Raw genomic sequence first — 27890 nt, forward strand, 5'->3', positions numbered from 1 at the left:
AGTAAGGGAGATTGGGAGATTAGGAGTAAGGGAGATTCCCTCAAACGTAGCTGGTTAAGGGGTGATTTGACCGAAGATTTGAAGATGTTAAGGGAATAGGTAGGGTCAATAGAGAGAAATTGTTCCTGCTGATTGGTCAGTTTCAGACTAGAGGCAATGCCAAAAAACTTAAACAGACTTCCAGGATGGAAATTAGAAAACATTTCTACACACAAAAAAGTGATAGAAGTTTGGAATTCTCTTGTACAATTGGCAATTGATGCTGGACCAAATGCTCATTTTGAATCTGAGATTTCTCAGTTTTTTGTTGACCAAAGGTTTTGAGGGACATGGGTCAAAGGCGGGAATATGGCTCGAGGGGGTAAAGGCCGTCGTCCCTCCCTATGTTCCTCGAGGAAGGAGGAATTGGAAACGTGTACCTCTTATGAAGCAGGAAGGGTATAGTGTGGGTTCAAGACCAGCCTGACCTCAGGTTTGAAGTGAGAGGCGTCTGGAAGGTGGAGTGGAGAAAAATGAAACAATTTCAGGGATGTGACCAGGAGGAGGAAATGTAAACATAGCCAAAAAAAATCCACATTTTCTGAGAAAGTCTTAAGGAGGCATTGGCAGTCAAATGTTGACTCTCCTGGTACATGTTCAGTGGGGAGCTGGTGGTCTCAGTGGTAATGTCATTGGACTTGCGATCCAGAGGCCCAGGTTAATGGTCTGGGGACATGGGTTCAAATACCAACATGACTGATGGTGGAATTTAAAATGCGATTGATAAAAATCTGGAATTGAAAGCAAGCCTCAGGAAGGGTGATCGGAAAGCTATTATTGATTGTTGTAAAAACCCATCTGGCTCACTAATCTCCTTTGGGGAAGGAAATCTGCCTTCCTGACCTGTTCTGGCCGACATGTGTCTTTAGAACCGCAGTAGAGTGGTTGGCACTTAACAGCCCTCTGAAATGGCCCAGCAAGCAACTCATTTCCTGGGCAATTAGATATAGGCTTTACCAGCCCAGGGAAGAATGTTAAAAATGTTCCAGGTGTGTTTTAGAGATAGCACTCTTTATCGCCTTTGGGTAAGACAGTTGTGTGCTCAACATCCACTCCAAAGATTTGAGCAAAGATCATCAGGCTGAAAGTGACCTGTCATGCCGAGGGAGCGACGTACTATCGAATGGGCCACCTTTCAGATGAAATGTTCAGCCCTAGCTCCCGGGGGGATGTAATAGAACCCACAGCATTAGTCAAAGAACGGGGAAGTTATCCCCGTTGTCCTGTCCATCATGTATCACTCAACAAACATTTAAACAAGCAGGAAATCTGTTTCGAAAGCCAACTGATGTTTGTGGGATCTTTCTGTGTGGAAATTCCTACATTGCAAAAACAAAACAATTGAATGTGAAAGGCTTTGGGACATTTTGAGCTTGTGGTTTTTGCTACAGAAATGCAAGTTCTTTTACTTTTATTTAATATTCAAGTTGATGCTGTTGATCCGCAGGTCCCCATGATCAGTGGTCGAGGACTTGGACACACAGGGGGAACACTGGACAAGCTGGAATCTATCCCGGGATTTAACATTACACAGAGCCCAGAGCAGGTATCAAATGTTTGAAAAGGTTCTGAGTGACCCAAGGGCCATGTAATTTCAATCCTGAAGAAATCATATGCGACTCGAAGCGTTAACTCCGTTTCTCTCTCCGCAGATGCTGACGGACCTGTTGAGTTTTTCCAGAACTCCCTGTTTTTATTTCATGCTGTTTTGATCTTGCTCAGGCCTCAGTTATTGTATTTGGTCTCCTCACTTTGTGGGTGATACTCAGGCTTTGGAAAAGGTGCCTCAGAGGGTCACAAGACTAATTCTCAATGAAGTATTTTTGTAATGTACAAAGTACAGCAGCTTATTCAGTTCAGCAAATTCCCACAAACAGCAATGAGATAATGACCTGATAATCTGTGTTAGAGATTTTGGTTGAGCAATAAATTCTAATGAGGAGAATTCTTCTCCTCTTCCTCCTCTTGGTTCAATATCTCAGTCAAATGAAGGCACCTCCCAAACATGCAGCACTCCCTCAGCAATGAAGTGTGAGTCAGGCTAGGTTATGTGCGCACACCCTGGGGAGAGGCTTAATTTAGGATATTCTACTCTAGAATTATAGAATGAGACAGCACTGAGGAACACATTAGAGCACAAGGAAAAGACGGGTGCATCGAGCTTGTATAAGACACTAGTTTGACCTCTGCTGGAGCATTATGTTTCAGATTCTTGGGGCATTGGGACCGGTTCTGGGAAATGAAATGAAATGAAAATTGCTTATTGTCACAAGTAGGCTTCAATGAAGTTACTGTGAAAAGCCCCCAGTCGCCACATTCCAGCGCCTGTTCGGGGAGGCTGGTACGGGAATTGAACCTGCCTTGGTCTGCTTTCAAAGCCAGCGATTTAGCCCAGTGTGCTAAAGTGAGACCAGTGCAAACTGGAGGGTTACACCTGGGTAGGACTGGGACTGATGTCCTAGGGGGAGTATTGCTTGAGTGGTTTGGGAGCGTTTAAACTAAAAAGGGCAAAGTGATGGGAACCTGTGCAAGGAGTCGGAGGAGGAGGAGGAAACAAGGACAAAAATAAAAGACAGAAAGGGAAATAAATCCCTATTGAATGTGGATGCCAAACTGCTGGCCAAAATATTGTCCTCTAGGATTGAGGATTGTGTTCCAGATGTTATTGGGGAGGACCAGATGGGGTTTGTTAAGGGAAGGCAGTTGGTGGCCAATGTAAGAAGGTTGTTAAATGTGATCATGATGCCCCCGGAAGGTAGGGAGGTGGGGGTAGTAGTTGCAATGGATGCAGAGAAGGCCTTTGATCGAGTAGAATGGGAATATCTGTGGGAGGTACTGTGACGGTTCGGATTTGGGCGGGGCTTTATTGACTGGGTCAGGTTGCTGTATCAGGCTCCTGTGGCAAGCTTACGGATGAATAGGACAACTTCGGACTATTTTAGGCTGCATCGGGGGACGAGACAGGTGTGCCCCCTCTCCCCACTGTTGTTCGCATTAGCCATAGAGCCACTGGCAATTACACTGTGAGCCTTAAGGGGCTGGAGGGGGCTGGTCCGGGCCGGGGTGGGGAGGGGGGAGGAGGAGGGGAGGGGGGGGAGCACAGAGTCTCGCTTTACTCAGACGACCTGCTCCTGTCGGTATCGGACCCAGCAGAGGGGATGGAACAAATCATGAGGATTCTGGGGGAATTTGGCCTGTTTTCGGGGTATGAACTAAATATGGGGAAAAGTTTGCGGTCCAGGCGAGAGGACAGGAGAGGTGACTGGGAGAGCTGCCGCTTAGAGTGGTAAGGGAAAGCTTAAGATATCTAGGCATCCAAGTGGCGCAGGAATGGGAAAGGCTGCACAAGCTAAATCTGGCCCGACTAGTAGACCAAATGAAGGACTTTTTTCGGAGGTGGGACGCGCTCCTCTGTCACGAGCCGGGAGAATGCAGACGGTGAAGATGACGGTCCTCCGGCGATTCCTGTTTGTGTTCCAGTGTCTCCCCATCTTGATCCCGCGGTTCTTATTTAAACGGGTCAACAAAGTGATCACTGAATTTGTATGGGTGGGCAAGAACCCGCGAGTAAGGACGGGGATGCTGGAGTGATATCGTTGGTGTTATTCAAAAGAGGCCTTAAGCACTTTTAATCAAAAACAAAGTTGATTCTACGAATTTAGTTACATTTTTATAAACACACACAGTAAATACGTAAATACTCCACACAGCTACAGTACTCTATGTATAACCCTTAATAGATTACTCCCGTTGGCTGTTCCAATTTAACAACAAGATCCCATAAGCCAGAAACCCTTTTCAAAAGGTGTGGCCCAGCACACAGCACTTGAGACCTGGTGTGGATGCTCGTGTCCTTTCCAAAACAACAGGTTTGAATTTCTTCCAGAAAACAATTATTTCTTTTCAAGATATCAAGCGGTCTGGAAACAGCTTTTAAAATGCAGATAGAGGAAAAGAACCTTCTTTTTCAACCTGTGCTGTACAAACCAGTTCAAACTCAAAGCGAAAGTAAAACTCAGAGCCACAGCCCAGCTCCACCCACACAATGCCATCACTGAAGCCATGTGATAAGACAAAAACATTTCTTAAAGGGACACTCCCATGACAAAATGGATAGAAAATTGGTTGGCAGACAGGAAACAAAGAGTAGGAATTAATGGGTCTTTTTCAAATTGGCAGGCAGTGACTATTGCGGTATCACAGGGATTGATGTTAGGACCTCAGCTATTTGCAATATATATTAATGATTTGATTATTATTTTTTAAAATTTAAAGTACCCAATTCTTTTTTTCCAATTAAGGGGCAATTTAGCATGGCCAATCCACCTACCTGACACACCTTTGGGTTGTGGAGATGAGACCCACGCAGACAAAGGGAGAAAGTGCAAACTCCACACGGATAGTGACCCGGGTTCGTACCGCCCTATTAATGATTTAGATGAGGGAACAAAATGGAACATCTCCAAATTTGCAGCTGACTCCAGGTTGCAGGGAGGGGGAGGGGGAGGGGGGGGGGGTGAGCTGTGAGGAGGATCTAGGGATCCTTCAGTGTAATTTGGACAAGTTGAGTGAGTGGACAAATGAATGGCAGGTGCAGTATAATATGGAGAAATGCGAGGTTATCCATTTCGATGGCAAAAACGAGAAGGCAGACTATTATCTGAATGGCCAGAAATTAGGAGAGAGGAAAGTGCAATGAAACCTGGGTGTCCTCGTACACCAGTCACTGAAGGTAAGCATGCAGGTACCGCAGGTGATAAAGAATGCAAATGGTATTTGGCCTTCATAGCAAGAGGAGCAGCAGTGTCTTGCTGCAATTATACAGGGCCTTGGTGAGACCACACCTGGAATATTGTGTGCAGTTTTGGTCTCCTTATCTGAGGAAGGATGTTCCCGATGGTGGGTGTGTCCAAAACCAGGGATCACAGTGTGAGGATACGGAGTAGACAATTTAGGACAGAGATGAGGGGAAACTTCTTCACCCAGAGAGTGGTCGGCCTGTGGAATTTGTTACCACAGGAAGTTGTTGAGGCCAAAACATTGTATGTTTTCAACAAGTAGTTAGATATAGCACTTAGGGCGAAGAGGGTCGCAGGACATGGGGGGCAGGCTTTTGAGGCTATTGTGTTGGATGATCAGCCATGATCATAATGACTGGCGGAGCAGGTTCGAAGGGCCGAATGGCCTCCACCTGCATCTATTTTCTGTTTCTATGTTTCTATGTCCAGTTCTGGGCGCCATGTTGAAGGAAAGATGTGAAGGCATTGGAGAGAGTGTAGAAGTGATTCATGAGAATGGTTCCATGGATGAGGAACTTCAGTTATGAAGATAGTTTGGAGAAATTAGGGCTGATTTCCTTCGAGAAAAGAAGACTGAGAGGAGATTTGATAGAGGTATTTAAAATCATGAGGAGTCTGGACAGAGTAGACAGGGAGAAGCTGTTCATACTCGTGAAAGGATCAAGAACGAAAGGGCACAGATTATTTAATAAAGTAATTAAAAGTGATTTAAAAAACAAAATTCACACGTGTTGTTAATGCACTCCTTGAGCCATTGGATCATTGTTTAAAAATAAGGGGTGGGCTCATTTAAGACAGATGAGGAGAAATTAATTTCTCTCAGAGGGTTGAGAGTCTCTGGAACTCTCTTCCTCAAAAGGCAGTGGGAGCAGAGTCTTTGAACATTTTTGAGGCAGAGCGAGATAGATTCCTGATTAACAAGGGGGTGATATTAACAAGGGGGTGAAAGGTTATCGGGGAGTAGGCAGGAACATGGGGTTGAGGTTACGATCAGATCAGCGATGATCTTACGCATGGCGGAGCAGGCTCGAGGGGCCGAGTGGCCTCCTCCAGGCCTAATTCATATGTTCGTATGAAAGTATGATGGGGGCAGAAGCATTCAAAGGGAATTAGACTGTTATCTGAAAAGGGAGAATGTTACAAAGGGAAAAGCTCATTCGAGAGCCAGGCCAGACTCGATGAACTCAATGGCCTCCTTCTCTGCTGTAACAATTCTTCCGCCTTTTCCAGATAGCCCGGAGACATCCCCCCCCCCCCCCCAGAAGTATTTTTCGAATTTCCTTTTGAAAGTTATTACTCCACCTGCAGTCACCATCCTTTCAGACGTCCATTCCCGATCACAAGAACCTGCTGCGTAATAAGACTCTCCTCATGTCACCCCAAATTCCTTTCCAGGTACTTCAAACCCAGCAGGGAAATAAAGCTTCTCTTTATTTACACCGCCAAAACCCTTCCTAATTTTAAACACGAGCATTAAAACTCCCCTTAACCTTTTAAGGAGGGGAACCAACCAGTCCTATTTAAATCACATCCTCTCCCTGCTTCCAGTAAACATGAATGTTTCAGGGGAAACTCCATCTTGTTAATTTCCTGCCTTACAACGGTGATGGCACTTTCTGAGTACTTCATTGGCTGGAAAGCTCTTTGAGGTGTCTGGTGGTGTTGAAATGTTCCACATAAATTGCAAGTCTTTCTTTACCCAGCATTTCAGCTTTTATTTAGAGTTGCACTCCCTCCAGGAGCCTGCAGATGGTGACTTTGGGCTATGACTGGACACTGTTCCAGTGGCGAAGGCGTAGCTCTACCCAGCCCCCCTGTTACAACACACTGACTCTCTCGTACAGCATTAGAATATCACCGTTCAGACTGGACAGGAGTCACATGTCGGCCTGGCTGGCATGGGTAACAGGGCCACTTCCCTGAAGACGAGAAGTAACACCACTAAGTTTTCAAGCCAAGATGTAATTTTTCATGTTGATTACCTGCTTCCTGCCCGGATGTTATCACTTTCATTGAAAACAAGAGCCTGAAGAAAAGGAATTAAAATAAGTGCCGATGTCCAGAAATATAATTAGATATGTTGTTGGACACAATCAGTTGCCAGGGAGAGGTATCATTACCCTATTGACTAAACAGTGAATCTACACAGTTACACAGTGAACTATTCTACCTTAGCTCCTTTGGGCCAGCGACTGTGAGGAAATTGGAGTGATATTTGGATGTCTTTCTCTTGTCTGCAGATGACGGATATCTTGAAGACGGTTGGTTGTTGTATTGTCGGTCAGACCGCTGACCTGGTGCCTGCTGATAAGAAGCTTTACGCGATCAGGGATGTGACATCGACAGTGGACAGTCTGCCTCTCATAGCAGGTTAGTGAGAACGGGTCACACATGACTGGCAGTGAGAATGAGTTACACAGGCAATAATGGGTTAACGAGAGTGAGTTACGCTCACAGTAATGAGTAAATGAGAGTGAGTTACACTGACTCTAACGGGCAGTGAGTGAGTTACATTGACATTAATGGATTAATGAGTGTGAGTTACACTGATAGTAATGGGTTAACGAGAGTGAGTTACACTGTCACTAACAGGTAGTGAGAGTGAGTTACACTGACAGGAATGTATTAACGAGAGTGACTTACACTGACACTAACAGGTAGTGAGAGTGAGTTACACTGACACTAACAGGTAGTGAGAGTAAGTTACACTGACAGGAATGTATTAACGAGAGTGACTTACACTGACACTAACAGGTAGTGAGAGTGAGTTACACTGACACTAACAGGTAGTGAGAGTGAGTTGCACTGACACTAATGGGCAGTGAGAGTGTGTTACACTAACAGTATTGGGTTAACGAGAGTGAGTTACACACACCAGCTGGTAGTGAGAGTAAGGTACACTGACAGTAATGTATTAAAGACAGTGCGTTTGACTGACACGAACAGGTAATGAGAGTGAGTTATGCTGACAGTAATGTATTAACGAGAGTGAGTTACACTGACACTAACAGGTAGTGAGAGTGAGTTACACTGACGGTAATGTATTAAAGAGAGTGAGTTACACTGACACAAACAGGTAGTGAGAGTGAGTTACATTGACACTAACAGGTAGTGAGAGTGAGCTACACTGACACTAACAGGTAGTGAGAGTGAGTTATATTGACACTAACAGGTAGTGAGAGTGAGTTACACTGACACTAACAGGTAATGAGAGTGAGTTACACTGACACTAACAGGTAGTAAGAGTAAGTTACACTGACACTAACAGGTAGTGAGAGTGAGTTACACTGACAGTAATGTATTAACGAGACTGAGTTACACTGACACTAACAGGTAGTGAGAGTGAGTTACATTGACACTAACAGGTAGTAAGAGTAAGTTACACTGACAATAATGTATTAAAGAGAGTGAGTTACACTGACACTAACAGGTAGTGAGAGTGAGTTACCCCGACACTAACAGGTAGTGAGAGTGAGTTACACCGACACTAACAGGTAATGAGAGTGAGTTACACTAACAGTAATGCATTAACGAGACTGAGTTACACTGACACTAACAGGTAGTGAGAGTGAGTTACACTGACACTAACAGGTAATGAGAGTGAGTTACGCTGACAGTAATGTATTAAAGCGAGTGAGTTACACCGACACTAACAGGTAGTGAGAGTGAGTTACACTGACACTAACAGGTAGTGAGAGTGAGTTATACTGACAGTAATGCATTAACGAGAGTGAGCTACACTGACACTAACAGGTAGTGAGAGTGAGTTACACTGACACTAACAGGTAATGAGAGTGAGTTACACTGACAGTAATGCATTAACGAGAGTGAGTTACAGTGACACTAACAGGTAGTGAGAGTGAGTTACACTGACACTAACAGGCAGTGAGAGTGAGTTACACTGACACTAACCGGTAGTGAGAGGGAGTTACACTGACAGCAATGCATTAACGAGAGTGAGTTGCACTGACACTAACAGTAGTGAGAGTGAGTTACACTGACAGTATGGGTAGTGAGAGTGAGTTACACTGTCAGTAATGTATGAACGAGAGTGAGTTACACTGACACTAACAGGTAGTGAGAGTGAGTTACACTAACAGTAATGCATTAACGAGAGTGAGTTACACTGACACTAACAGTAGTGAGAGTGAGTTACACTGACAGTAATGGGTTGTGAGAGTGAATTAGACAGACAGTAATGGGTTAACGAGATTGAGTTACACTGACACTTACGGGCAGTGAGAGTGAGTTACACTGACAGTAATGGGTTAATGGCGGAAAGTTACACTGACAGTAAAGGGTTAATGGCAGAAAGTTACACTGACAGTAATGGGTTAATGGCAGAAAGTTACACTGACAGGAATGGGTTAATGAGAGCGAGTGGTACTGACAGTAATGGGTTAACGAGAGCCGGTTACGCACACTAACGGGCAGTGAGACTGAGGTACATTGACATTAATGGGTTAATGAGGGCGAGTTACACAGACAGTAATAAATTAACGAGACTGACTTACACTGACACTAACAGGTAGTGAGAGTTAGTTACACTGACACTAACAGGTAGTGAGAGTTAGTTACACTGACACTAACAGGTAGTGAGAGTAAGTTGTACCGACAGTAATGTATTAACGAGAGTGAGTTACACTGACACTAACAGTAGTGAGAGTGAGTTACACTGACACTAACAGGTAGTGAGAGTAAGTTGCACCGACAGTAATGTATTAAAGAGAGTGAGTTACACTGACACTAACAGTAGTGAGAGTGAGTTACACTGGCAGTAATGGGTTAATGAGAGTGACTTACACTGACAGTAATGGGTTAATGAGAGAGAGTTACACAGACAGTAATGGGATAACTAGAGCGAGTTACACTGACACTAACAGGTAGTGCGAGTGAGTTACACTGACAGCAACATGTAGTGAGAGTGAGTTACACTGACAGTAATGTATTAACGAGAGTGAGTTATACTGACACTAACAGGTAGTGAGAGTGAGTAGCACTGACAGTAATGTATTAACGAGAGTGAGTTACACTGACACTAACAGGTAGTGAGAGTGAGTTACACTGACAGTAATGTTTTAACGAGAGTGAGTTATACTGACACTAACAGGTAGTGAGAGTGAGTAACACTGACAGTAATGTATTAACGAGAGTGAGTTACACTGACATTAATGGGTAGTGAGAGTTAGTTACACTGACAGTAATGCATTTATGAGAGTGAGTTACACTGACACTAACAGGTAGTGAGAGTGAGTTATACTGACAGTAATGTATTAACGAGAGTGAGTTACACTGACATTAATGGGTAGTGAGAGTTAGTTACACTGACAGTAATGCATTTACGAGAGTGAGTGACACTGACACTAACAGGTAATGAGAGTGTGTTACACTGACAGTAATGTATTAACGAGAGTGAGTTACACTGACACTAACAGGTAGTGAGAGTGAGTTATACTGACAGTAATGCGTTAATGAGGGTGAGTTACACTGACACTAATGGGCAGTGAGAGTGAGTTACACTTATAGTGTTGGGTTAACGAGAGTGAGTTACACACACTAACTGGTAGTGAGAGTAAGTTACTCTGACAGTAATTTATTAACGAGTGTGAGTTACACTGACACTAACAGGTAATGAGAGTAAGGTACACTGACAGTAATGGGTTGTGAGAGTATGTTAACGACAGTAATAGGTTAACGAGAGCGAGTGGTACTGACAGTAATGGGTTAATGAAAGTCAGCTACACTGACACTAAAGGGTAGTGAGAGTGAATTACACTGACAGTGATGGGTTAATGAGAGTGACTTACACTGACAATGATGGATTAATGAGAGCGGGTTACACAGACAGTAATGGGTTAATGAGAGTGAGTTCCACAGACAGTAATGAGTTAACAAGAGTGAGTTACACTGACAGTAATGGGTTAATGGGAGCGAGTTACACTGACAGTAATGGGTTAATGAGAGTGAGTTACACTGACAGTAATGAGTTAATGGGAGTGAATTGCACAGACAGTAACGGGTTAATGAGAGTGACTTACACTGACAGTAATGGGTTAATGAGAGTGAGTTACACAGACAGTAATGGGTTAACGAGAGTGAGTTACACTGACAGTAATGGGTTAATGGGAGCGAGTTACACTGACAGTAATGGGTTAATGAGAGTGAGTTACACTGACAGTAATGGGTTAATGGGAGTGACTTACACTGGCAGTAATGGGTTAACAAGAACGAGTTACACTGACAGTAATGGGTTAACGAGATCGAGTTACATTGGCAGTAATGGGTTAATGAGAGCGATTTACACTGACTGAAATGGGTTAACGAAAGTGAGTTACACTGACACTAACGGGCAGTGAGGGTGAGTTACACTGACAGTAATATGTTAACGAGAGCGAGTGGTACTGACAGTAATGGGTTAATGAAAGTGAGCTACACTGACACTAAAGGGTAGTGAGAGTGAATTACACTGATAGTAATGGGTTAACGAGATCGAGTTACACTGATAGTAATGGGTTAACGAGATCGAGTTACACTGGCAGTAATGGGTTAACGAGACAGAGTTACACTGACTGTAACGGGTTAATGAGAGTGACTTACACTGGCAGTAATGGGTTAACAAGAGCGAGTTACACTGACAGTAATGGGTTAACGAGATCGAGTTACATTGGCAGTAATGGGTTAATGAGAGCGAGTTACACTGACAGTAATGGGTTAACGAGAGTGAGTTACACTGACAGTAACGGGTTAATGAGAGTGACTTACACTGGCAGTAATGGGTTAACGAGAGTGAGTTACACTGGCAGTAATGGGTTAATGGGAGCCAGTTACACTGACAGTAATGGGTTAACGAGAGTGAGTTACACTGACAGTAATGGGTTAATGGGAGCGAGTTACACTGACAGTAATGGGTTAACGAGAGTGAGTTACACTGACAGTAATGGGTTAATGAAAGTGAGCTACACTGACACTAATGGGTAGTGAGAGTGAATTACACTAATACTAATGGGTTAACGAGATCGAGTTACACAGGCAGTAATGGTTTAACGAGACGGAGTTACACTGGCAGTAAAGGGTTAACGAGACGGAGTTACACTGGCCGTAATGGGTTAACGAGACGGAGTTACACTAACAGTAACGGGTTAATGAGAGTGACTTACACTGACAGTAATGGGTTAATGAGAGTGACTTACACTGACAGTAATGGGTTAATGAGAGTGACTTACACTGACAGTAATGGGTTAATGAGAGCGATTTACACTGACTGAAATGGGTTAACGAAAGTGAGTTACACTGACACTAACGGGCAGTGAGGGTGAGTTACACTGACAGTAATAGGTTAATGAGAGCGAATTAGACAGACAGTAATGGGTTAATGAGAGTGAGTTACACTGCCACTAACGGGCAGTGAAAGTGAGTAACACTGACAGTAATGGGTCAACGAGAGTGAGTGACACTGACAGTAATGGGTCAACGAGAGTGAGTGACACTGACACTTACGTGCAGTGAGAGTGAGTTACACTGACAGTAATGGGTTAATGAGAGCGAGTGGTACTGACAGTAATGGGTTAATGAAAGTGAGTTACACTGACACTAAAGGGTAGTGAGAGTGAATTACACTGACAGTGATGGGTTAATGAGAGCGGGTTACACAGACAGTAATGGGTTAATGAGAGTGAGTTACACTGACAGTAATGGGTTAATGGGAGCGAGTTACACTGACAGTAATGGGTTAATGTGAGTGAGTTACACTGACAGTAATGGGTTAATGAGAGTGAGTTACACTGACAGTGATGGGTTAACAAGAGTGAGTTACACAGACAGTAATGGGTTAATGAGAGTGAGTTACACTGTCAGTAATGGGTTAATGAGAGTGAGTTACACTGACAGTAATGGGTTAACGAGAGTGAGTTACACTGACAGCAATGGGTTAATGAGAGTGAGTTACACAGACAGTAATGGGTTAATGAGAGTGAGTTACACTGACTGAAATGGGTCAACGAGTGTGAGTGACACTGACACTTACGGGCGGTGAGAGTGAGTTACACTGACAGTAATGGGTCAACGAGAGTGAGTGACACTGACAGTTACGGGCAGTGAGAGTGAGTTACACTGATAGTAATGGGTTAATGAGAGTGAATTAGACAGACAGTAATGGGTCAACGAGAGTGAGTGACACTAACAGTAATGGGTCAACGAGAGTGAGTGACACTGACACTTACGGGCAGTGAGAGTGAGTTACACTGACACTAACAGGCAGTGAGAGTGAGTAACAATGACAGTAATGGGTCAACGAGAGTGAGTAACACTGACAGTAATGGGTCAACGAGAGTGAGTGACACTGACACTTACGGGCAGTGAGAGTGAGTTACACTGACAGTAATGGGTTAATGAGAGCGAGTGGTACTGACAATAATGGGTTAGTAAAAGTGAGTTTCACTGACACTAAAGGGTAGTGAGAGTGAATTACACTGTCAGTGATGGGTTAATGAGAGCGGGTTACACAGACAGTAATGGGTTAATGAGAGTGAATTGCACAGACAGTAACGGGTTAATGAGAATGACTTACACTGACAGTAATGGGTTAATGAGAGTGAGTTACACAGACAGTAATGGGTTAACGAGAACGAGTTACACTGACAGTAATGGGTTAATGAGAATGAGTTACACTGACAGTAATGGATTACGAGAGTGACTTACACAGACAGTGATGGGTTAACGAGAGCGAGTTACACTGACAGTAATATGTTAATGAGAGCGAGTGGTACTGACAGTAATTGGTTAATGAAAGTGAGCTACACTGACACTAAAGGGTAGTGAGAGTGAATTACACTGATAGTAATGGGTTAACGAGATCGAGTTACACTGATAGTAATGGGTTAACGAGATCGAGTTACACTGGCAGTAACGGGTTCATGAGAGTGACTTACACTGACAGTAATGGGTTAACGAGAGCGAGTTACACTGACAGTAATGGGTTAAGGAGACGGAGTTACACTGGCAGTAATGGGTTAACGAGATCGAGTTACACAGGCAGTAATGGGTTAACGAGACGGAGTTACACTGGCAGTAATGGGTTAACGAGACGGAGTTACACTGGCAGTAATGGGTTAACGAGACGGAGTTACACTAACAGTAACGGGTTAATGAAAGTGACTTACACTGACAGTAATGGGTTAATGAGAGTGACTTACACTGACAGTAATGGGTTAACGAAAGTGAGTGACACTGACACTTACGGGCAGTGAGAGTGAGTTACACTGACAGTAATGGGTCAACGAGAGTGAGTGACACTGTCACTTACGGGCAGTGAGAGTGAGTGACACTGACAGTAATGGGTCAACGAGAGTGAGTGACACTGACAGTAATGGGTTAATGAGAATGAGTTACATAGGCAATAATGGGTTACGAGAGTGACTTACACTGACAGTAATGGGTTAACAAGAGCGAGTTACACTGACAGTAATATGTTAACGAGAGCGAGTTGTACTGACAGTAATGGGTTAATGAAAGTGAGCTACACTGACACTAAAAGGTAGTGAGAGTGAATTACCCTGTTAGTAATGGGTTAACGAGATTGAGTTACACAGATAGTAATGGGTTAATGAGACGGAGTTACACTGGCAGTAATGGGTTAACGAGACGGAGTTAAACTGGCAGTAATGGGTTAACGAGATCGAGTTACACAGGCAGTAATGGGTTAACGAGACTGAGTTACACTGGCAGTAATGGGTTAACGAGACGGAGTTACACTAACAGTAACGGGTTAATGAGAGTGACTTACACTGACAGTAATGGGTTAATGAGAGTGACTTACACTGACAGTAATGGGTTAACGAAAGTGAGTTACACTGACACTAACGGGCAGTGAGGGTGAGTTACACTGATAGTAATGGGTTAATGAGAGCGAATTAGACAGACAGTAATGGGTCAACGAGAGTGAGTGACACTGACACTTACGGGCAGTGAGAGTGAGTTACACTGACAGTAATGGGTCAACGAGAGTGAGTGACACTGACACTTATGGGCAGTGAGAGTGAGTGACACTGACAGTAATGGGTCAACGAGAGTGAGTGACACTGACAGTAATGGGTCAACGAGAGTGAGTGACACTGACACTTAAGGGCAGTGAGAGTGAGTTACACTGACAGTAATGGGTTAATGAGAGCGAGTGGTACTGACAGTAATGGGTTAACGAGAGTGAGTTACACTGACACTTACGGGCAGTGAGAGTGAGTTACACTGATAGTAATGGGTTAATGAGAGTGAATTAGACAGACAGTAATGGGTCAACGAGAGTGAGTGACACTAACAGTAATGGGTCAACGAGAGTGAGTGACACTGACACTTACGGGCAGTGAGAGTGAGTTACACTGACACTAACAGGCAGTGAGAGTGAGTAACATTGACAGTAATGGGTCAACGAGAGTGAGTAACACTGACAGTAATGGGTCAACGAGAGTGAGTGACACTGACACTTACGGGCAGTGAGAGTGAGTTACACTGACAGTAATGGGTCAACGAGAGTGAGTAACACTGACAGTAATGGGTCAACGAGAGTGAGTTACACTGACACTTACGGGCAGTGAGAGTGAGTTACACTGACAGTAATCGGTTAATGAGAGCGAGTTGTACTGACAATAATGGGTTAATAAAAGTGAGTTACACTGACACTAAAGGGTAGTGAGTGAATTACACTGTCAGTGATGGGTTAATGAGAGCGGGTTACACAGACAGTAATGGGTTAATGAGAGTGAATTACACTGACAGTAATGTTAATGGGAGCGAGTTACGCTGACAGTAATGGGTTAATGAGAGTGAGTTACACTGACAGTAATGGGTTAATGAGAGTGAATTGCACAGACAGTAACGGGTTAATGAGAGTGACTTACACTGACAGTAATGGGTTAATGAGAGTGAATTGCACAGACAGTAACGGGTTAATGAGAGTGACTTACACTGACAGTAATGGGTTAATGAGAGTGAGTTACACAGACAGTAATGGGTTAATGAGAGCGAGTTACACTGACAGTAATAGGTTAATTAGAATGAGTTACACTGACAGTAATGGATTACGAGAGTGACTTACACAGACAGTGATGGGTTAACGAGAGCGAGTTACACTGACAGTAATATGTTAATGAGAGCGAGTGGTACTGACAGTAATGGGTTAATGAAAGTGAGCTACACTGACACTAAAGGGTAGTGAGAGTGACTTACACTGATAGTAATGGGTTAATGAGATCGAGTTACACTGATAGTAATGGGTTAACGAGATCGAGTTACACTGGCAGTAATGGGTTAACAGGACAGAGTTACACTGACAGTAACGGGTTAATGAGAGTGAGCTACACTGACAGTAATGGGTTAACGAGAGCGAGTTACACTGACAGTAATGGGTTAATGAGAATGAGTTACATAGGCAATAATGGGTTACGAGAGTGACTTACACTGACAGTAATGGGTTAACAAGAGCGAGTTACACTGACAGTAATATGTTAACGAGAGCGAGTTGTACTGACAGTAATGGGTTAATGAAAGTGAGCTACACTGACACTAAAGGGTAGTGAGAGTGAATTACCCTGTTAGTAATGGGTTAACGAGATTGAGTTACACAGATAGTAATGGGTTAACGAGACGGAGTTACACTGGCAGTAATGGTTTAACGAGATGGAGTTACACTGGCAGTAATGGGTTAACGAGATCGAGTTACACAGGCAGTAATGGGTTAACGAGACGGAGTTACACTGGCAGTAATGGGTTAACGAGACGGAGTTAGACTGGCAGTAATGGGTTAACGAGACGGAGTTACACTGACAGTAATGGGTTAATGAGAGTGACTTACACTGACAGTAATGGGTTAACGAAAGTGAGTGACACTGACACTTACGGGCAGTGAGAGTGAGTTACACTGACAGTAATGGGTCAACGAGAGTGAGTGACACTGACACTTACGGGCAGTGAGAGTGAGTGACACTGACAGTAATGGGTCAACGAGAGTGAGTGACACTGACAGTAATGGGTTAATGAGAATGAGTTACATAGGCAATAATGGGTTAGGAGAGTGACTTACACTGACAGTAATGGGTTAACAAGAGCGAGTTACACTGACAGTAATATGTTAACGAGAGCGAGTTGTACTGACAGTAATGGGTTAATGAAAGTGAGCTACACTGACACTAAAGGGTATTGAGAGTGAATTACCCTGTTAGTAATGGGTTAACGAGATTGAGTTACACTGATAGTAATGGGTTAACGAGACGGAGTTACACTGGCAGTAATGGGTTAACGAGACGGAGTTACACTGGCAGTAATGGGTTAACGAGACGGAGTTACACTGGCAGTAATGGGTTAACGAGACGGAGTTACACTGGCAGTAATGGGTTAACGAGATCAAGTTACACAGGCAGTAATGGGTTAACGAGACAGAGTTACACTGGCAGTAATGGGTTAACGAGACGGAGTTACACTAACAGTAACGGGTTAATGAGAGTGACTTACACTGACAGTAATGGGTTAATGAGAGTGACTTACACTGACAGTAATGGGTTAACGAAAGTGAGTTACACTGACACTAACGGGCAGTGAGGGTGAGTTACACTGATAGTAATGGGTTAATGAGAGCGAATTAGACAGACAGTAATGGGTCAATGAGAGTGAGTGACACTGACACTTAAGGGCAGTGAGAGTGAGTTACACTGACAGTAATGGGTTCATGAGAGCGAGTGGTACTGACAATAATGGGTTAATAAAAGTGAGTTACACTGACACTAAAGGGTAGTGAGAGTGAGTAACACTGACAGTAATGGGTCAACGGGAGTGAGTAACACTGACACTTACGGGCAGTGAGAGTGACTTACACTGACAGTAATGGGTTAATGAGAGCGAGTGGTACTGACAGTAATGGGTTAACGAGAGTGAGTTACACTGACACTAAAGGGTAGTGAGAGTGAATTACACTGACAGTGATGGGTTAATGAGAGCGGGTTACACAGACAGTAATGGGTTAATGGGAGCGAGTTACACTGACAGTAATGGGGTAATGAGAGTGAGTTACACTGACAGTAATGGGTTAATGAGAGTGAGTTACACTGACAGTAATGGGTTAACAAGAGTGCGTTACACTGACAGTAATGGGTTAATGAGAATGAGTTACACTGACAGTAATGGGTTAATGAGAGTGAGCTACACTGACAGTAATGGGTTAACGAGAGCGAGTTACACTGACAGTAATGGGTTAATGAGAGTGACTTACACTGACAGTGATGGGTTAATGAGAGCGGGTTACACTGACAGTAATGGGTTAACGAGAGCGAGTTACACTGACAGTAATGGGTTAATGGGAGCGAGTTACACTGACAGTAATGGGTTAATGAGAATGAGTTACACTGACAGTAATGGGTTAATGAGAGTGAATTGCACAGACAGTAACGGGTTAATGAGAGTGACTTACAGTGACAGTAATGGGTTAATGAGAGCGAGTTACACTGACAGTAATATGTTCATGAGAGCGAGTGTACTGACAGTAATGGGTTAATGAAAGTGAACTACACTGACACTAAAGGGTAGTGAGAGTGACTTACACTGATAGTAATGGGTTAATGAGAGTGAGTTACACTGACAGTGATGGTTTAATGAGAGTGGGTTACACTGACAGTAATGGTTTAACGAAAGCGAGTTACACTGTCACTAATGGGCAGAGTGTGAGTTAAACAGACACTAAGCTTAACGAGAATCAGTCACACAGACAGTAATGGGTTAATGTGAATGAGTTACACTGACAGTAATGGGTTACGAGAGTGAGTTATACTGACAGTAATGGGTTAATGAGAATGCGTTACACAGACAGTAATGGGTTAATGAGAATGAGTTACACAGACAGTAATGGGTTAATGAAAGTGAGCTACACTGACACTAAAGGGTAGTGAGAGTGAATTACACTGATAGTAATGGGTTAACGAGACGGAGTTACACTGACAGTAATGAATTAACGAAAGCGAGTTACAATGACAGTAATGGGTTAACGAAAGCGAGTTACACTGTCACTAATGGGCAGTGAGTGTGAGTTAAACTGACACTAAGGTTAACGAGAATCAGTCACACAGACAGTAATGGGTTACGAGAGTTAGTTACATGGACAGTAATGGGTTAATGAGAGTGAGTTACACTGACAGTAACGGGTTAATGAGAGTGAGTTGCACAGACAGTAATGGGTTACGAAAGTGAGTTATACTGACAGTAATGGGTTAATGAGAATGAGTTACACAGACAGTAATGGGTTAATGAGGATGAGTTACACAGACAGTAATGGGTTAATGAGGATGAGTTACACAGACAGTAATGGATTAATGAGAGTGAGTTACACTGGCAGTAATGGGTTAATGAGAATTGATACACAGACAGTAATGGGTTAATGAGAATGAGTTACACTGACAGTAATGGGTTACAAGAGTGAGTTATACTGACAGTAATGGGTGACGAGAGTGAGTTACACTGACAGTAATGGGTTAATGAGGATGAGTTACACAGACAGTAATTGGTTACAAGAGTGAGTTATACTGACAGTAATGGGTGACGAGAGTGAGTTACACTGACAGTAATGGGTTAATGAGAATTGATACACAGACAGTAATGGGTTAATGAGAATGAGTTACACAGACAGTAATGGGTTAATGAGAATAAGTTACACAGACAGTAATGAGTTCATGAGAGTGAGTTACACAGACAGTAATGGGTTAATGAGAATGAGTTACACAGACAGTAATGGGTTAATGAGAATGAGTTACACTGACAGTAATGGGTTAATGAGAATGAGTTACACTGACAGTAATGGGTTAATGGGAGCGAGTTACACTGACAGTAATGGGTTAATGGGAGCGAGTTACACTGACAGGAGGTACATGACTCAGTGATAACAGGTTTGACCAACATCGACGCAGCTCGGTTGCGCAGTGGTTAGCACTGCTGCCTCACGGCGCCGAGGTCCCAGATACGATCCCGGCTCTGGCCCACTATCCATGTGGAGTTTGCACATTCTCCCTGGGTTTCCGTGCGTTTCGACCCCACATCCCACGCCAAATTGCCCTTAATTGGAAAAATGAATTCGATACTCTAAATTTAAAAAAAAGGTTTGTCCAACATCTGGTGCAGAGGCTGTGTAAGCCGTGACACACATCTCAGAAACCCACAGGCTGTTTCCTCACCTCTGACCTTCAGAATCGTTAACCTCTCGCAGCTCCAAACCTTCCCCTATCAACCGATCTACTTCCTCACTGTAATCATCCTCCCAGAATTAACCTTGGGAGAGTTTGTTAGATAGAAGGTTCTGTATGACCTGTAGCTAGAATCTCTCGAAATTATCCGTCTGCCTCCCCCGGAATTGGGAAACGCGATTGGGCCAAGAATCGGTGTTGACGCCGAAATCGTGGCGGGTGCCAATTTTGCGCCAAATCGCAATTATCTGTCACCTCGACAGCGGGGTCGAAGCGTTCCAGTCCGCAATACCGGAAATGCCATTGGCATACCATTAGCGGCCTGACCTGGTATTCTCCGGGGCCTCCGCGATGCTCCGCCTCTATTGGGGTGAATTCCTGACGGCGAGGTTCATTTCTACTCTTAAAAATCTTGAAACAGGCGTCGTGCCTGCTGAGGGAGAGAGACGGGGTACGGAAAGTGTTCAACATCGCCAGAGTTTGCCGACAGTTGTGCCGCTGGCCGGGCGGGGGCTTCTGCCAGGGCTATGATATTCAGATAAACTTAATGGTGCAAACACACATACACACTGATGGACAGATCAACGGACCAATCAACACACACGCAACATCACAGCCAATCACAAGCAAGGGCACACGCACTATAAAACGGGGAACACCACAGTTCCCGCTGATTCCAGCAGGAGACAACTCGGGGCACAGAGCTCACAGCAAGCCACTCAGACATCCACCATGTGCTGAGTGCCTCTCCAAGTTAGTGTTGGGCTGGGTCTACAGGTTAAAGGGTAATGAACGAACCACAGAAACAAGTTTACAGATGTTGTTATTGATAGTAATAAAACAGAGTTGTACCATCTGCAACCGTGTTGGTTCGTCTGTGTAGCAGAGCACCCAACACGACAATGGGGAGTAGCGGAGGGTGGCTAGGAGGTGGGCTGTGGGGTCGGGGTGGATGGGCACAGAGCACAATTGCCGCGGCCTACAAAGCAGCTAGGCAGCTGCACCTGCCGCTGACTGTCCACTGTGAATTTAGGGCAAGAGGTCGTAGGTCCTCCCCCCAGGGCACCCCCCTAGGTGCACTCCAGCCAACCTATCAGAGGGATGGGTGCGCTCCAGCACAACCAGTGACATCTTGTTGGCTGGGCTAAGTGTGTGCAGGGTGTGTAACGTGTATGTGCGGCTGCAGCTTGTCAGCCTCCCGAGTGTCAATCAGGGAGCTAGGGCAGGATTCTCCAATTTTGAGGCTCTGTCCAGAAGAAGTGTCTAATTTTAAAATGAAAAAGTCGGCGTCGCCCCCGCATCGATGCTCTGCCCGGTGGGGGGCTAGCAGCAGCGGCGGGTAAAACTCTGGTGTTCCTGACGTAACCGGCCGGAGAATTGCCGTGTCCGTGGCTGCGCACGGCGACGCCCTGCAGCATTCACGTCGTACAACATAGCACGGACCCGGCCAGCGCAATAGTGTCCCCCTGGACCACCCGTCGTCACCCCCGGACCACCCTCCCACCAGTTCCCCCAGCCCTCTCCGAAGCTCCTCCTGACAGCAGTACCCCCCCCCCCCCCCCCGACTGTGGTGGCACTGGACACAGTCCGCAGCCGCTACACCGGGGTTGCGAAAACTAACCACACACGACCTGCGCAGTGGTGAACTCGGCCCGTTGGGGGCGGAGCATCAGGGCAGGGCCTCAATGCGACACGCTGACGTCGTCACAACGGCGTGCGCCGTGCTCCTCGATGACGCCGATTTGGAGGGGGCACAGGATCTGAAAAGCGGCGCTGACCCCGATTTGGTCGCAGTACGACTTTGGTGTCGGGCAACGGAGATTCCCACCCTCAGGAATTGAGAATCCTGCCGAAGCCAATCGGAGAGTCTTGAATGTGTTGACTAGTTGGCTCCTCCTGTCATCTCAGCCAACCTGCTGTCCATGGAAACTCCCAGTTCTCTGCACATCAGTCCCTGTTCAATCTCACTCCAACTCTCTGAACTCTTACTCTTGAAACATCTCCATTTTAAGTGCGAGGTGATTCATTTTGGTAGAAATAATTTGAATGCGGTTTACAGGGTCAACGGCAGGATTCTGAGGAACGTGGAGGAACAGAGAGATCTTGGGGTTCATGTCCACAGATCTCTGAAGGTTGCCACTCAAGTGGACAGAGCCGTGAAGAAGGCCTATAGTGTGTTAGCGTTTATTAACAGGCGGCTTGATGTCCGTGGTAGGTTTTTTACTCAGAGAGTGGTTAGGGTGTGGAATGGACTGCCTGCTCTGATAGTGGAGTCGGACACTTTGGGAACTTTCAAGCGGTTATTGGATAGGCACATGGAGCACACCAGAATGTCAGGGAGTGGGATTGCTTGATCTTGGTTTCGGACAAGGCTCAGCACAACATCGAGGGCCGAAGGGCCTGTGCTGTGCTGTACTGTTCGATGTTCTATGTTCTATGTTAAACCGCTCATAGATTCTATATTGCCACTTTCCCCTCTTGGCGGGATTCTCTGTCCAATAACGGCGGAATTGCAATTGGCTGGAGAATGGGGCGTCGGCCGAACATCGAAGTCGGCGCCGGGCGCCAAATGGAGCGTCATGCTCCAGAGCCTCGACGGCAGCATGGATGCATTCCATGTCCCACATCAGCGTGGGCATGCAAATCGTACAGTAACACTCATTAAAACGGGGAGTGTGCGCCGTGGCTGCTGAGGGAGAGAGAGGAGGGCAGAAAAACACCCAAAGACCCAAGAGTGGGCTGACAGTCGTGCCGCTGGCCAGGGGGAATAGTGGGGGGCAACCCGGAGATGGAACTTGGGCCCGAGGTGTCCCCCTGGGACCGGGGCAGCCGGGCACAGACTGCCATTGCCGCGGCCTGCAAGGCAGCCACCTGGCTACGCACTCCACTGACTGCCCACTGTGACCCATAAATATGCAGAGCACCACCGGCTTTATGGGTGCCCCCCCACCCCCCCCCCCCCCAGGCTACCCCCGACCCCAACTGACCCATTGTTCGGATGAACATGGTCCAGCGCAGTCAGTGGCCCATCAGGTGCTGGCACTCCTCAGTGCACCCATCCGAGGCGTTGCCCCACAGCAGGGGGAGCAGGGAAAGAGCAGGGTGCCCCCCGAACAGCAGACACGTGCACCAGGTCCATACTACCCTCCCTAGCATACCACCCCCCAGGGCAGATGCCCCACCATTGGCACTGCCAGTTAGCCCACCCCGCAGGAGCACGGGCTGTCACTAAGCCCCACCTGCCCCCTGCGCCCCTGCTCCCACCCACCCTGCCCCCGGACGGGTTGGCACAACCCATGCGTTGTACAGAGGACTCATGGCACACTACAGCTGCTACGGTCCCAATGGGTGGCCACCCCCTCGCCTCGCCTCATCCCTGCTTGCACGCATTCCACCAGACATGACGGCGGTCGAAGGTACAACCAGGTGCCATCCTCGGGGTTCCTTGCTCCACCTGATATCCCACTGCACGTGTGCGGTGCACACCAGATCGCGGCACAGGAACCTCTTCATTAAAATGCCCAACCGAGGCGAATGTGTCAGGGCTGGTGGAGGGTGCCGGTGACAGCAGTGATGAGAAGTCGGGGATGTCCTCGGACATGTGCTCCGGGGTGTTGCTGGGTTGTGGCGGGGGGTGCGAGGGACCTTGGACGGTCCTGCCACATGGTCTGGTGAGTCGCGGGATTCCGGCGGGGGGTGGGGGGTGCTGTCAGGAGCGCATTGGTGGTGACTCACCCTGGCTGGCCTGGGGGGTTACCCATCCTCAGCAACGCTGTCTAACTGTCCGCCTGGTAGGGGCTGCATGGGGTGGGGGTGGGAGGGGTGAGGGGTGTGTGGACGAGGGTGGTGCCAGGAGCCATGGTGATGGTGACTCACTCGTGCAGCTTCTTCCGGCATGGCTGGCTGATCCTCGCAGTGGTGCCCACGGCCGGCGCTTAAGGCCTCTGCCACCTGCGCCCAGCTCCAGTTGATGTCAGCGAGTGGTGGCCTCCTTCCGACCCCAGAAAACAGGGTGTCCCGCCTCTCCTCCACAGCATCCAGCAATATCTCTCGCTCTGCATCGGCGAACCTTGGGGCTGCCCTTCGTGGTGCCATCTTCTTGGTTCTTGGCTAGAATGAGAGTGTCTGGGCAGTGGGGTGCTTATATGCAACTCCAGTTTGTCAGGCTCACTAGTCTAATCCCACTCCCAGCGAATCCGTTGCCACCGTGAGTTGCAATTGGACTAGTTTCACCTGGCACGCGTGCTGGCCCATTTGAATGTTCTGAACGGTTCGTGAACTGGTGCCCCCATCGGGACCGTGGAACCTCCCTCTCCCCCCCCCCCCCCCCCCGCAATCTCTCAAATAGAGAATCCCACTAATTGTGTTCCACATTCTCACCTGATAACCCCCAAGTAATATGACCCAAGGGTTAGCCTGTCACTCAATCCCTGATATCCCCCTGGTGACTCATTACCGGCCTTCCTTTGATCCCAATATGGCTGCCGTAAGGTAGGCCACTCAAAACTGAATGAAGAGCTCTGTCTGTGGCCTTCCCATCACCCTGTTTAACTGCAGTGTGAGCTGCTGTATCTATGATGCAACCATCAATTCACTCGAGACAAGAGTAGAAGTAAACCGTGGCATAAATCAACTTAGAACAGTGCCTGCCTGCGACTGATCCAATACTGAGAACCACCTACTGGTCGACTTATACCTCCCTTCAAGTGGAGGAGCCATGGGCGGAGCCCATACAGGCCCCAACATGTTCCCCTACGGATAATGCCATACAATGGCCCATAGGAGGAGCTCATAAGGGCAACAGTGTAGCACAGATACAGATACAAGGGCACAGCACAGAAACAAATACAATGGTGGATTATTGGCATAATACAGTCACCACAATCTGTACACTGATCTCCCTATATTGCAGCTCACAGACAACATTATTTCTATTATGGCATCTATCTTTACCATCATTTTGTTTGATTGGACTAAACTTTTTCAAGCAGTTCAAGTAAAAGAAAGATCAATGTCAAAATTTACTGAGGCAAGCTGGAAAAGATTTTGGACAATAAGCTGTTCCTGTAACGAGGTCAGTGATGAAGGATTGGTTGTTTTTGGTAACACGCAGTTTCTAATTTTCAGCTTCCATAATATCGAAGAAAGGAGCGGAGTCTCTTAATGCCCTGATTTTGGATGTGAAATACGGAGAAGGAGCGTTATACAAGGAGATCAATCGAGCCAGAGAGCTGGCACAATATCTGGTCAGTACGCACTCCAAAACATCTCCATCAAACTGTGGTGAGGGAGAGAAACAGGGAGAGTGGAGAGGAGAATAGGTTTGACTGAGAGTTATCTCTTTGCCATTCTCTGACAACTTTAGGGATTCGTGGATGCCCATGAATTTGTACAGCAACTCTTCAGGCTATTCCTGGGCTTTTCCACCCTGCAAGAGACCCAGAAACTGGGGAGGAAAGTTATCCCTCCAGAAAGAATCACATTCAAGGCCAGAATATGTCAGAAAAGGAGAATTACAGAAACTGTGAACCTTGAAGTTTGAAGTTTACAATTGCAAGTTTAAAGTTGCAAGTCCATCCCTTTGGTGATGCTGGTGACAGGAGGCGGGGTTCTTCGCTAATGGGGCTAAGTGTTGACGCCGTCGTAAACGCCCGAGCGTTTTACGACGGCGTCAGCTGGCCCCTAGGAGCAGCGATCCTACGCCACACAGGGGGCCAGCACGGCACTGGAGCGCTTCACGCAGCTCCAGCTGCCGATATGGGCACCAGCACGGGTGGGCTTGTCTACGCATGCGCGCCACGGCCGCGTGAGTCCGCGCATACATGTGCGTTGCCCTCTCCGCGCCAGCCCCCGGGCAACATGATAGAGCCATACAGGGGCCCGGCGCGGTGGAACATAGGCCCCCCCGGGATTAGCCCGCCCGCCGATTAGTAGTCCCCGATCGCGGGCCTGGCCACCATGGAGGCCTCTCCCGGATGTCGGATCACCCCCACCCACACCAGGACGGCCCTCGCAGCATGAACGCCGAGGTCCCACCAGGTAGGACCACATGCGAACTATGCCGGTGGGACTCAGTTGAACTGGCGGGCACTCGGTCCGTCGAGCGCAGAGAATTGCCGGGGGGGGGCCGCATTGAGCGGCCCCCGACCGGCGGCGAGGCGACCGCGCCGGCACCATTGGCGCCGATTCTCTGGTCGCCAGAGAATCGGCGGACCAGCGTCGGAGCGGAGTCACATGATTCGCCCCCCTCCCCCGCCGATTCTCCGACCCGGTGCGGGGTCGGAGAATCCCGCCCAGGGGCTTTGCAGTTTTACTCCAAGGATTACTCCAAGTCAGTAACTTAATGTGGCATGGATTTCCAAAGCCTTTTATCCTTGCTTCTTGCCTAGCAGTTGGTGCCTTCCCAACAAGCTGAGTAACTCCAACTCTTCCCTTGATTCACTGAATGCACCATTTCCTCTCTTGTGAGTGCCACAGTGACAAAGCAACATTTATTTTTTAAACCTTTAGGTAGATGTTGGAAATCACTTGGGGATCCAAACAGCTGCTGCTCTCTCTAGGATGGACAATCCCATTGGAAGATGTGTTGGGAATTCTCTAGAAGTCATTGAATCCATTGAATGCCTGAAGGGAAAGGGGCCCAAGGACTTGGAGGAATTGGTCACCTGCTTAGGTTAGTACTTCACCAAGAATTGCATTCAATATGTGAGGGGTGGACATTGTGGGTAATCAAGGACTCAGGAAATCTTGAATGAGGATGGTCATCTGTCTCATTCCTTTGGCAGCCATTGCATGAACTACTTTGGTTGTGGACTCTGTCCTCTTCAACCTAAACACTTGTGCACTCTTTGAAACTCCCAGGTTTATTACTATCGCATTCCCTGAGTCTTTAGGTACAGTTGCAGCTTCTTCTCAAAGGCATCAGATTAACCATCATTTTGGTAATCTGCACGACATGTCCCATATCTTTTGGGAGAAATTCTTCCAATCCTAAACTTCTCTGAGGTGTGTGAGTTTTCTGCTGAAGTTCAGGTGCTCCTTCCTGATGCCAATTGACCTGAACCACAATCAGCACAACCCTGAGCCCAGATTGGATTTGGCAGAAACTCAAGCTTATGTTTGGAAGTTTGGTGCAATGAGTAGATATGTCACACAGTGAGATACTGACTCAGAGAGACAAAAAAGGCCCCAGACAGCTCACTGGTCTCAGCCGAGTCAATGATGTGGTTGACACAGATGAAAATGAAAATGAAATGAAAATCGCTTATTGTCACAAGTAGGCTTCAATGAAGTTACCCTAGTCGCCACATTCCGGCGCCTGTTCGGGGAGGCTGTTACGGGAACAGATGGTGGGTTGCTGGATGTTGCTGGATTACGGAGGGGTCATTTGCCTGGAGTTCCCATTTGGGACATGATGACCCTTGCTGGGAACAGCATAGGTTTTGCAGTGGGACTTCAGTGAGCTTAAGTGAGTATCTCTGTAACCTGGAGCACTTCCAATGTGTCAGTAAATGGGTATCAAACTCTCCCATCTGGATTGAGGCGGATAAGGCCAAAGTTGGGGGGTGGTGGTGGGAGGTAGATTGGACCCCATTCATGAGCAGTTGTGGACACTAGCATTTATAAACAGACTTGACGGCATGTGTGCATACATACAGCTGACAGGTAACTGTTACGTTTTAATGCTGGTATTGTCGGTAACTTTTCAAAGATAGATCAATACACACATAGGCGCGGAGGTGATTTAGTATTGCAGCTTTATTTTATTTCAGCAACCAAACTAACAACTACATGGATTCCACAATCCCATAATGCACTGTCTATCAAAGTACAGCACGCTAAA

At 46.5% G+C, this 27890-nt stretch overlaps 1 protein-coding gene across 2 annotated transcripts in view; it reads left to right on the forward strand.

The window, feature by feature from the left end:
- tymp (thymidine phosphorylase) overlaps positions 1 to 27890 on the forward strand; it is a 45999-nt gene that overhangs the window by 9093 nt on the left and 9016 nt on the right. For both annotated transcript variants that reach the window (XR_011934031.1, XM_072471224.1), the window contains exons 4-7: positions 1487 to 1585; positions 7079 to 7208; positions 25175 to 25293; positions 26558 to 26720. Coding sequence is in view for 1 of the 2 variants with exons in the window: in XM_072471224.1 (XP_072327325.1) it covers positions 1487 to 1585; positions 7079 to 7208; positions 25175 to 25293; positions 26558 to 26720 (511 nt within the window). In the remaining variant the exon portion in view is untranslated. The remainder of the gene's footprint in view (positions 1 to 1486; positions 1586 to 7078; positions 7209 to 25174; positions 25294 to 26557; positions 26721 to 27890) is intronic.

Source organism: Scyliorhinus torazame, chromosome 13, assembly GCF_047496885.1.
Source record: "Scyliorhinus torazame isolate Kashiwa2021f chromosome 13, sScyTor2.1, whole genome shotgun sequence".
Taxonomy (NCBI): Eukaryota; Metazoa; Chordata; class Chondrichthyes; order Carcharhiniformes; family Scyliorhinidae; genus Scyliorhinus; species Scyliorhinus torazame.